General features: G+C 34.9%; 1 protein-coding gene across 2 annotated transcripts in view; it reads left to right on the plus strand.

Moving 5' to 3' along the window:
- Positions 1 to 9,939, plus strand: part of KLKB1 (kallikrein B1) — a 29,586-nt gene extending 19,647 nt beyond the window's left edge. The window contains exons 9-16 of one of the 2 annotated variants that reach the window (XM_074272670.1): positions 863 to 1,025; positions 1,501 to 1,613; positions 1,998 to 2,166; positions 3,277 to 3,452; positions 4,224 to 4,316; positions 7,440 to 7,579; positions 8,643 to 8,837; positions 9,401 to 9,533. In XM_074272670.1, coding sequence (XP_074128771.1) covers positions 863 to 1,025; positions 1,501 to 1,613; positions 1,998 to 2,166; positions 3,277 to 3,452; positions 4,224 to 4,316; positions 7,440 to 7,579; positions 8,643 to 8,801 — 1,013 coding nt within the window. In that variant the 3' untranslated portion in view covers positions 8,802 to 8,837; positions 9,401 to 9,533. Of the gene's footprint in view, positions 1 to 862; positions 1,026 to 1,500; positions 1,614 to 1,997; positions 2,167 to 3,276; positions 3,453 to 4,223; positions 4,317 to 7,439; positions 7,580 to 8,642 lie in introns of both variants that reach the window. The other variant, XM_074272669.1, reaches the window with a different exon arrangement.
- The last annotated feature ends 2,584 nt before the right edge of the window (positions 9,940 to 12,523 follow it).

The following is a 12,523-nucleotide window of genomic DNA, read 5'->3' on the forward strand; positions in this document are numbered from 1 at the left end:
GGATAGGATTGCCAAGGTAATTCTGGTCATGGTGAGTGGACTGGGGCTGATCTTGTAAATAAGACTTGGGTATAGGATCAGAGATATTAAAAGTTAGAAAGGGTCTTGGAGGTGGGTAAATTCTAGCTTTTCATTTTATGAATGAGGAATTGAGGGATGGATATGTTGAGGGCTATTTAAATCCACACAGTTCATAAATATCTGAAGCAGGATTTGAACTCAGTTCTTCTTGGTTCCACTCCATTCCCTGTCTCTGTCCACTATGTCACCCCTTTCTTGAATACTTAGCAATCATTTAATAATGACAAGTCACTTAATTTTGATATGTGCAAAATAAAGATAGTATGGCCTAATGGATAGAGAGGTAGTTTCTGAATGAGGAAGACTTGGGTTCAAGTTCTGTCTCTGGCCAGGTGGCCCTGGTCAAATTAACTAAATTTTCAGTGCTCTCTGAGGAAGAGAGAGAAAGAGAGAGAGAGAGAGAGAGAGAGAGAGAGAGAGAGAGAGAGAGAGAGAGAGAGAGAGAGAGAGAGAGGGAGGGAGGAAGAGAATAATAGTAGGATGAAAGCAAAGTCATCTCTGTATATTTAGACAAGTAGTGGTGCAGTGGATAGAATGCTGGACATGGAATCAGGAAGATCTGGATCAAATCTTGCTTCAGATCCTTATTAACTATATGACTCTTAGTGAGTCATTTAACTGTTCTCTGCCTTAGTTTCTTCATTTCGCTAATAAAAGCATGTTACCTTCCAGGGTAATAGGATAGATGTAAAACATTTATAAACCCTAAAGTGATATATAAATGCTAGCTGTTATTATTTGTGTGTGCATTTTCCATCTTTCATGTCTGTGACCATTACAGATCTATGCCATAGCCGAATGCATCCTGGCATGGACTTTGAAGGGGAGGTGTTGGAAATTGTCTACGTTCAAAATGCTCAGGCTTGTCAAGAAAAGTGTACCAGTAAAATCCGCTGTCAGTTTTTCACATATACACCCCACCAAGGAGAATGCAAGGAAGACAAGTACAATCAATTTTACTTTTGAAAACTAGCTAACAAAATTATTGAATATATTTGCCAGTTGTAGAAAACCTAGATCTTTAAAAAACATTTCCTTCCTTCCTCCCTCTCCTTTTTTCTTCCTCCCTCTCCTTTTTTCTTCCTTCCTTCCTTCCTTCCTTCCTTCCTTCCTTCCTTCCTTCCTTCCTTCCTTCCTTCCTTCCTTCCTTCCTTCCTTCCTTCCTTCCTTCCTTCCTTCCTTCCTTCCTTCCTTCCTTCCTTCCTTCCTTCCTTCCTTCCTTTCTTTCTTTCTTTCTTTCTTTCTTTCTTTCTTTCTTTCTTTCTTTCTTTCTTTCTTTCTTTCTTTCTTTCTTTCTTTCTTTCTTTCTTTCTTTCTTTCTTTCTTTCTTTCTTTCTTTCTTTCTTTCTTTCTTTCTTTTCCCTGTATTCCTTCCTTCTTTGCTGCCTTCCTTCCTTTCTTTTCTATATGTCTTTCTAGGTGTAAATGTTCCTTAAAAATATCTTCAGATGGTTCCCCAAGTAGAATAATATATGGGACAGAAGGTACCTCTGGTTATACTTTAAGATTGTGTAAAAAGCTAAGCAACTCTGGTAAGTAAAGTCTTCAATTTTGTTTCTAAGTGTAATGAGATACCTTATTATATTATCATTCAATTACTATCTGTCTTTTGTGTCCATTATTTTTGAATTACCTTGGAAGTGAGGATTCTTTTGTTTATTGTTTATTTCTAGTCACTGACTTTAGCATATCTCGCCATTAGAAGATCTGAGTCCAATTCCAAGTTCCTAATTGTGTAACCATCTCTCTAAACCCCAGTTTTACTTATCTATAAAATAGCAGTAGTTAGACGGGTACCATCTATCTCATTTGTTGTCAGTCAGATGAGATAATGTAGACAAAATGCTTCTTAACTTTCCACCCTATGGAAATGTTACGTGCATGCCATTTCTGATTGTCATTATAATTCTTGGTAGTCTGCCCAGATACACAAAATAAGAGGATTGTTGGAGGCATTAAATCTTCTCCAGAAGAGTGGCCATGGCAAGCTTCCTTACAAGTTAAACTGAAAACACAGAGTCATGTATGTGGGGGCTCAATCATTGGGAAACAGTGGATCTTAACAGCTGCCCATTGCTTTGATGAGTGAGTATTGACTCTATTTCTCTCCATCTCTCTCTATCTCTGTCTCTATGTGTGTGCGTGTGTGTGTGTGTGTGTGTGTGTGTCTGTGTGTGTGTGTGTCTGTCTGTCTCTCTGTTTAGATTATAATAGAAGGAGAAAGAACAATGGGGCAAACTTCAGTATCACCATGTTGGTATTATTTTAATCCCCCTGGTGGGATTTTCCTTCATTCTTTTTCTTCATACTTTTTGCTATTCTTTAAATGTGCACCAAGGGGCATATCTTGCCATACTTATTTGTATTTCACATGCAAATAGCAGGCTCATTAACATAGACTAATTGGGAGAGAAGGATGGAAGGAATGAGGACCAATCAGTGTAAGTGAAAATTATACAAGCAAAGGCATTTTCAGTGAATACAGGGACAGCATAATTTTTCTCCAGCGGAATGCTAGTGTTTTCAACATTAACAGCTGCCTTTAGAATACAGCAATCTGTGAAGACAAGCAAAGAAGTTTTTCATCAATTTGCAATAAACATGCTATAATCTTATATATATATATTTAAATGCTTTTACTAGGTATGTTGTTCAGGACTCTGGATTTGGGGACAGATCTGGGTTCAAATTCTGCCTTAGTATCACTAACTGACTCTGGGCAAATCTCTTAGCCACTTTCAGCCTCAATTTTCTTAAATATAAAAGGGAGATAGTAATTTAGCTCCTATCTTGAAAGGTTGCTGTGAGAATTAGAGAATCAGTCAATTAGTTAATCAGTAAACATTTATTAAGTATAAGATAAATTTTGTAGATACAAAACAAGGCAAAAGACAGATCTTATACTAAGCAACTCAATCTAATGGGGATGACAACAAGCAAACAAATATGTACAAACTATATTCAGGATAAATAGGATATATATATATATATATATATATATGTATGTATGTATGTATGTATTCATGTAGAAATAGAGAACCAAAAACATGATGCAGAAAAAAAATCAGTTGATTTTTGTTTTCCTGATTTTTTAAACTGGTGGCAGGGGTTGATTAGTAGGGTGGCAACAGAGGAAGAAAGAAAAAAGCATATAAGAGTTTGAATTTTTCTGAAGATTTGTTTTTCTATCTCTAGCTTATCATCACCTGATATTTGGAGAATTTATACTGGCATTTTAAATCAGTCGGAAATACAGGCAAATACATCTTTTTCAAGGATTGAAAAGATTTTTATTCACCCTCAATATGAAATTTCAGAAACAAGACATGACATTGCCTTAATCAAGCTTGAAACTCCCATAGAGTTTACTGGTATGTAGACTGTTCATCACAAAATTATTTATTTAAATTTTCTAGATTAACATTTTGCAACACTTTGTATAAGGTATTACTCCTTTTACATCAGTCTTTCCCTCGGGGAAAGACAAGTTTCCTTTTGAAATTTAAAAAACTGTTTCTTACCAAAAAAAGACTAGAGTTTATTTTTTTCTGGAATCTTAGCCTGATAGGTGATGCCTCAAATTATTGAGATTAAAATCAGAGAAGATGATGCATCTCAGGCACTAGAAAGGCACAAAGCTACTCCTGGGTGGGGGTCTCAAACACAGGACCTTATCAGCTTGTTATTTGGTTTTGAACTTAAAGGGAGAGGCTGCCATGAGCAGACTGAGGCTAATGAGCCAGAGATCAATGTCCAACTAAGCATCAGGTGATATGGTTGGAGTGAGATTGGATTGAAGGCAAGAGTTGGTATGCTTTGGGGTATTATATTCTGAATAAGTTTTAAAAAGTAAGAAAATAAAAATTTTCTCAATGGTAAATTGGAGCTCCCGGCTTCTGGATAGAGTTGGGCTAGGAAGATTTGGCAATTTCTAATCTCCATAATGCCCTGGCATGATGAATTCCCTATTAATTGGACATTTTTGTGTCATCTTTAATATATTATTGAGTATTTTACAGAAAATGGGGTGATCTCATTGGGATGTGTGTGTGTGTGTGTGTGTGTGTGTGTGTGTTATAACTATAAAATCAGACATTTTTCTTCTTCTCTAACCAAACTCTAATATAACAAATACAATCCAGCTTTTCAAGAACCTATCTGCTTGCCTTCAGAAGATATAGGCACGACTTATACAGACTGCTGGATAACTGGATGGGGCTTTACCCAGGAGAAAGGTATGGAATGGTGTTTAAAAATAAATGTTCAGGAAGGGAACCTCCATTATAAAAATTAAAGAAATAAAAAAAATCTGGGACAATTTAGAGGAACTGGGCCCTAATCCCAAAGTAAACAAAAGGTGTCTTGGAGTAGTAGGTAGAGGATATGAGTTCAGAAGACTAGGTTTGAATAATGCTTTCAAACATTAAATACATATACTTATCTAAGTGTGTGTGTGTAAATAGGAATACATGTAGGTACAGCTGTGTGCATACATTAATGGAATCACAGGTTCAAATGAAAAAAACACTGACACACTTTCTCCTTTCCTTCAATAGTTATTTACCCTTTCCATAATCTTATCAACCTTCTTCTCTCTGTTTTAAATTTCTTTAATATGATTATTCCCAGAATTAATGTAGTGTTTTAAGGTTTCCATAATGTTTTACATTTACTGTATCATATGTTTTTTTTTTTTTTTTTTTTTTTTTTTTTTTTTTTTTTTAGCAATCCAAAGGTAGCCAATCAATAAATATTTCTTAAGCACTTATTATATGCCAGGCACTGTGTTAAGCATTGGGGATACAAAAAGACCCAGACAGTCCTGCTTTTAAGAAGCTTACAATTTATTGAAGAAACAAAAACAAATAAATATGTACAAAGAAGCTAAAAGCAGGGGAAAATGGGAAATAATCAAGAGGAGAAAGACACTAAAATTAAGAGAAATTGGGACCGGCTTCTTCAGGAGATGGGATTGTAGCTGGACTTAAAAGTGGGAAAGGTCAATGAGTCAAAACCAGGAGAAAGTTTTCCAGGCATAGGGGACAACCAGAAAAAATGCCTGAAGCTGCAAGATTGAGTACTGAGAGATGAGGAGATGTTGAGAGATTGGGAAGAAATACTGTAGGTATTTATTGTTATTAGTGTTGCTTTCCCCTCCCCCATGTGGAAGAAGATAATTATGGTCACAGGGTAAATATCAGAGGATTTTGAATTCTTTCAAGCTTAAATCTTCTTGTCTCAGTCCAATCCTCTCAGTGGCAGAGTGGAAAGAACATTGAGTTTAAGTCTAGCCCCAGACACCTAGTAGCTTGTGATCCTGAATAAGTCATGTCCCTTTGCCTCAGTTTCCTCATCTGTAAAGTGGGGATAACAGCATCTACCTCCCAGGATTGTTGTTGTGAGGAAAATGATATCATATCTGCAGAATGTTTAGCATAGTCCTTGCACATAATAGGTACTATATAAATGTTAACTATATAAATGTAACTATTACTATTATTATCATACAATATTGCATATTATAATTATAGTTATGTTTTATTCTTTAACTAGTTTTTGAGTTACATGAAGGCAAAGACTGTCTGATTATTTTTTTCTATCCCCCCCAGTGCTCAGTACAGTCTTTGTACACTGTAGATGTTTGTTTAATATATATTGATTCAGGGGAGATAGCAAGGGGGATACCATAATGCCTAGAATGCCAGGCCTGGGGTCAGAAAGATTCATCTTCCTGAATTCAAATACTACCTCAGTTACTTACTAATTGTGTGATCCTGGACAAGTCACTTAAATCTGCCTCGGTTTCCTCATCTGTAAAATGATTTGGGGAAGGAAATAGCAACCAGTTTAATATCTTTGCCAAGAAAACTCCAAATGAGATCACAAAAAGTAAAAAACAATTGAAGAACAACATCTGATTCAATCAATGGTTGGTCCTTTAAAGAGTCATCTCAACACTCATGTTTAAACTTTCTAGTGAAAGAGGAAGGATTTGCTATTTACCTCCTGTCATTGAAAGATTAGACCCATATAGGACTAAAAATCCCTTCAAGCCTATTTACTTCAATATTTCAAAATAGTTGTGATTTTGGGGAAATTACTTAACCTCCTGGGGTCTTACTTCCTTAAATGATAAGTTTGGGCCAGTTGTCTTCTAAGACCCTTTCTTGGTCTATATTTATGCTCTTAGAAGAGTACTCCAAATTCAAATAGAAATGGATCTCTGCAGACTGCATAGTGACTTAGATAGCCATATAGTAACATTATCTAGGTTGTGTTATATTTTTACTTGTTTTGTTAAATAGCTCCCAATTATATCTGATTTGGGCTGTTCTCTGCTAGAGTTTGGGGCTACTTGTGGCCCTCATCAGTTAATGGCTCTGATTTAGTCCAATCCCAGTACTTAACCTTAATTGTCTCAACCTCCCCACCAAAAAAAAAAAAAAAAAAAAAAAAAAAAAAAAAAAAAAAAAAAAGGAAAAGTAAAGAACTAAAATGTGAGATTATAGATAGGAAATAAAAATGATGAGTTTTTAAGTAGATCTTGACTGTGGGCAATTATTGGAGAAGAATGGTGGACCAGAGGTTGGAGACAGTTTGCTAGCCATTCTTACTTTAATAATATCTAAAGAGGCAAAGACATGGCTTTAGTCCAGGATCTATTGATGCTATCTCTACTTTTCTTCTGTACTTCATCCCTGACTCTAGGCATTTTTACTGTCACCCATGCCTGGAACACTTTCCTTCCTCATGTTCACCTTCTGGCTCTGCTGGCTTCTCCCAAGTTTCAGCTAAAACCCTACTTTCTCCATGAAGTCTTTTCCAAACCCCTTTAATACTAGTGTCTTAATTCTAGAAGACTCATGAAGGAAAATGCTATCTACATCCAGAGAAAGAACTATGGAGTCTGGATGCAGATCAGAGCTTTCTATTTTCATTTTTCTCCCCCTCGTTTTCCCTCTTGTTCTTTCATAACATGGCTAATGTAGAAATATGTTTAATTGCACATGTATAATCTACATCAGATTATTTGCCATTTTAAGAGTGGGGGAGTAGAGAAAAGGTGGGAGAAAAATTTAGAAGTCAAAGGTTTATAAAAATGAATGTTAAAAATATCTTTATATGTAAAAAAATCAAAAAAAGAAGTAAATCTAGGATAAAAGGGGACATTTTTACTGCCTTTCTTTTATTTATTTTCTGCTTATATTGTTTATAGCTTATATGCCTACCACTTAGTAGGTACTTGATAAATGCCTGTTGAACAGATTTCTAGATGCCCATCACAAGTTAAGCCACAAAACCTGGTTCTGATTTTGCTTTGATTTCTCACTCTAATTTTGATAAACATTTCCATATAGGGGAAATCCAAAATACTCTCCAGAAGGCTAGAATTCCCCTAGTCCCCATTGAAGAGTGCCGGGAAAAATACATCCAATATAAAATAACTGATCAGATGATCTGTGCCGGCTATAAAGAAGGGGGTAAAGATGCTTGTAAGGTAAGAAAAATCTCCTATATGAATGTTGGCAATCAGAGTGGGACTACTAAGCAAGACAATTTAGCTAGGTTGTGCAGTAGAGTGGTGAGTCTTGAGTCAGGAAGACAAGTTCCAAATCTGCTTCAGACTTTTACAAGCTGTATGACCTTAGGCAAGTCATTTAACTTGTACTTCAATTTTCCTACCTGTAAATGAGTATAAAAACAGCATCTATAGAGTTTTTTGTGAGGATAACAACAAATACTTGTTTCTTCCTTCCTCTTCTCAGAGAGAATATGAAGTGAAGGGAGTATAGAACTGAAAGAGTTCTTGAAAGTTCAAAAGATTCATTTACAAATGAGAAAACTGAGGTTCAGACAAACTGAGTGACCTGTCCAGTATATAAAGCAAAAATCATTTTCACATTAAAAATCAAGTTGTATGACTTGCTTATATATGTTTTTTACAAAAGCAACATTATATATGTTTCAAAGTCCTTAGACATACATTGAATGATCAAATAACAGAATGTATATTAAAAAAAACATTTAGGAACCTTAGAACTGCATAACTATTTCAGTTGTTATGATTTTGTGTTCAAATTTAAATTAGAATATTTAATTTTGAATATATTTATAGTTAAATTTGAATATATGGATATTAGAGTTCTTTTTCATTGTTAGAGATCTGGAATGGATAAACTTGTTTTCTGGATAAAAAGGAAATAAGAAAATGAAAAAGTTTGTTATACTTGTCAATTACATGGCAATTCATATTATATTATGGTTTTGGAGTATAATGATAAATATGAGATTTGGAGAAAGGTTCTTATAATAGTCCTACTGTGTGAAAGTTTTTGAATTTTCAGTTATTTTCTTATTGAGGTAACCCAATTATATTGTTATTTTGAAACCTACATTGTCCATTAGATTTGGCATTCATCAGTAAATTCAAGTTAAGCACCAGTAAGTTTTTAAGGAAAGAGTACCTGTATTTGACTGTAAAAACTTACACATATGAACTGGCTTTGTAGATACCTCTTATAAACACTTTCTATTTTGTTTTTGCAAACTCTGTGATATAGGGAGATTCAGGTGGCCCCCTGTCTTGTAAAAACAAAGGATCATGGCAACTAGTTGGTATCACCAGCTGGGGAGATGGTTGTGCTAAAAAGGATCACCCCGGCGTTTATACCAAAGTGGCTGCATACCTGTACTGGATTTTACACATCCTGGAAAACTGACCAACTCTCCTTGATGAAACTGGCTGCTTGTGAAGGGTAATGAGAGACTGTAAGAGGCTTGTCCAAATATCTTGACTATCGAATCTAGCAACCCATTGGGAAGAGTGGCTCTCTCTCTCTTTCTTCTTTTAGTTCAGCAGAATCATATCTGAAAGTCTCTAATGTTTAAGAATTAACTATCCCCAAAATGTGAAAGAAAGGCCAAGCATCTAGGGTTTATTTGGGCGTGATAAGAATAGCTGATGAGGACAGTAGCCTTTCTTCCATATTGGGGTTGCTTTGAATAGAGCACATAAAAGCTTCTTGGCTTGCAGAGCTCATTGTCCTTGAAGGAGGGAAAGAGTGAGAATCTTCTCTATGGCAGAGGTGTGGCTACCAGGAATCTGGGATTCGGTGTATTTGTGTTTCCTGTATTGTTTTTGTCTCTGGGGGGTCTCTGTTTTTGTGCTGGACTATGATGTAAGCTGCCCAAAGCCTCGGGCAGAGACAACATAGTTTTGGTGTGATAAATGTCTGTCACCATGTCAGCAATAACTGTGTTCTTCAAAACATTATCTAAACCTTTACCTATTAACTCAAATTAACACTTTTTTTAATAGGCCATAGGTGCCAAGCATTAATCTGGAAACATTCTGACTCTCATGTGCAAAAATGTTAGAAGCAGCTCTTTTTGTGGTGGCAAAGAATTAGAAAATGAGTAGATGCCCTTCAATTGGAGAATGGTTGACCAAGTTGTAATATATGAAGGTAATGGAATATTATTTTTTCTATCAAAAATGATGAACAAGCTGATTTTAGAAAGGCCTGGAAAGATTTACACAAACTGATGCTGAATGAAATAAGCAGAACCAGGAATACATTGTACACAATAACAGCAAGAATGTGTGAAAATCAACTTGGTTCTTCTCAATGGTTCAGTGATCCAGGGTAATCCTACTAGACTTTGGACAGAAAATGCCATCTGCATCCAGAAAAAGAACTATGGAGGTTGAATGTAAATCAACATATGCTATGTTTTTTCTTTTTGTTCTGATTTTTCTCTCTCAACATGATTCATAAAGCAATGTATATTAAAATTTTTAAAAAGAACAAAAAAATCTGGAAACATTCTAATAAATTTCCTCTGACATTTGGCATGGAGTCAAGTTTGTGCTTTTATTTGTTCCTCCTTTTTTAAATTAAGGTTTTAATTTTTAATAAATAGAAATTTATTTTCTGTATCACCCCCTTCCCCAATGGGAGACAAAAAAGAAAAACAAATTCCATCATTGTGACTGTGTTCAAAACATCTGTGTCTCACAATGCACTCTGAATCTATTTATTACTTCTCTATCAGGAGATGAATACTATGTTATATCACTGGTTCTTTGAAATCCTGAATGGTCGTTACATTGATCAGTTTTTTAGATTTAAAAAGTGCTTGTCTTTTTGGTGCTATTATTGAATGGATTGTTCTTATTCTGCTCTTCATTCTTTATCAGTTTATTAAATTTATAAACTGTTTATGGTTTATTTTCATAAGATTACTGCTATAGTATAAATTATTCTGAATCTGCTTCCTTTACTCTGCATCAGTCCATATGGAAAGACCTACATGAACTATTGCAGAGTAAAGGAAGCAGAATAAATATTATAAATACTTTTGTATAGAGAGAAGACTCTTTTTTCTTTATCTTTTTTTAAATATGGATCTAGCAGTTATATAGCCGGGTCAATGTGCAGAAGCTGTTTAAAACTTTTCAGAAATAATTACAAATTACTTTTCAAAATGGCCATTGATGAATTCATCAACAATGCACTAATTTATTTGATTTGTATATCCCCTCCAATACTTTTTTGTGCTTCAGTCATTTTATTCCTTAATTGATGGTAGAATTTGGAGAATAGGCATTATTTCCAATATTATAGATGAAGAGAGTTGCCTTGCATGAGGACCTTTTTATCCCCAGAAGGAAATAAAATTCTAGAAATAACAAAGCCAGAGACTATTCAGGACAGAAAAGTCTTCTTATAGTGCTACAGCTTCATTGTATAATCTACAAATTACAATTAAAAATTTTCCTTGAGACTTAAATCAACTGTTACTGAGTGAAATGAGCAGAACCAGAAGATCGCTGTACACTTCAACAACAATGCTGTATGAAGATGTATTCTGATGGAAGTGGAAATCTTCAACATAAAGAAGATCCAACTCACTTCCAGTTGATCAATGATGGACAGAAATAGCTATACCCAGAGAAGGAACACTGGGAAGCGAATGTAAATTGTTAGCACTACTCTCTATCTACCCAGGTTACTTATACCTTCGGAAGCTAATAACTAATGTGCAACAAGAAATGGTATTTACACACATATATTGTATCTAGGCTATATTGTAACACATGTAAAATGTATGGGATTACCTGTCATCTAGGGGAGGGAGTAGAGGGAGGGAGGGGATAATTTGGAAAAATGAATAAAAAAAAAAAAAAAAAAAAAAAAAATTTAAAAAAAATAAAAATTTTCCTTGTAGTCACAAAAATTCTTAGTATCAAGGGCCTTAAATGGGGAGAATTGAACTCTATAATATTAATAAGAAGACACTTTAAAAGTATAAAATGTGATATCAGATTAACCTAAATTATTCATAGTATTGAGGAATAGAAGAGGGCAATGTAAATCTACAGGTAATGTGGAAATGTTAGTTTCCTGAGGACTTTTGTGAGGATCAAATGAGATAATTATTGCAAAATATTTAGTACAGTGCCGGACACATAATACCTTTATTTAGCTATTGGAGTATTCCAATATTAGCTATTAGCTAAAAGTTATTTGTTGTTGTTGAATGAGATAGTTTTTATATTCACCTATAAATTTTTTTACCTCAACTGATTATAAGTGGTTTAATGGAAGTATTTTGAATTACTTTCCTTTCCTTTTTCCTGTCTTGCTTTTTCCTTCCCTTCCTTCCCTTCCTCTCCTGTCCCTTCCTCTCCTTTTCCCTTCCTTATTCTTCCCTTTCCTGACAGAAAAACACTCAGAAACTGAAGCCTCAAAATTTCGCTGCAGGAACAATTAACTCTGGTAAAAATTAACAGGAATCTTGAAGGTTACAATAAATCAAAAACATGATATCACTATCTCAGCCTGTAACTGAGATCTGGAACTTTGACCTACATTGTTTTTCATTTTTAAAAAATGTCTTAAAATGAATGGCTCCGGGTTCTTTTATCTCTAATTTGTTTTTGATGTTTATAAACCATATTTGACTTGATCTTTGGATTGATCAGTGCTATGGCAAATAAACACATCGTTCTCATTTAACAGTAGTGGAATTTTGTGACAAGAAGAAAATAATGCTCCCCCGCCCCACAATCCAAATTATAGTCCTTTGAGTCTTAGCACAAAGGGATCTTTCTAGTCATAGCTCAGTCTGATTCTGAAGTCAATTATCAGTTATGCTTCTAAGACAATTAATCCCACTGAGAAACTCTCTATTGAATCTAAGGTAAATACGATCATTGATATGAGCTGGAAATGACCTAGGAGGACATCTAGTGCAACACCTCATTTATACATTAGGAAAATGAAGCCATAGAAATTGTAACTTGCCATACAGGTAATAAGTGTCAGAGCCATGACTGAAAGATAAATCCTGTGATAAGTTTGGAAATCTTTCTGCTGCAGTAGCAGAGTCCTCTTACACACCCAGAATCTCAGAGCTGGAAGGGGTGTCAGAGATT

The sequence above is a fragment of the Sminthopsis crassicaudata genome, chromosome 6 (genome assembly GCF_048593235.1).
Source record: "Sminthopsis crassicaudata isolate SCR6 chromosome 6, ASM4859323v1, whole genome shotgun sequence".
NCBI lineage: Eukaryota > Metazoa > Chordata > Mammalia > Dasyuromorphia > Dasyuridae > Sminthopsis > Sminthopsis crassicaudata.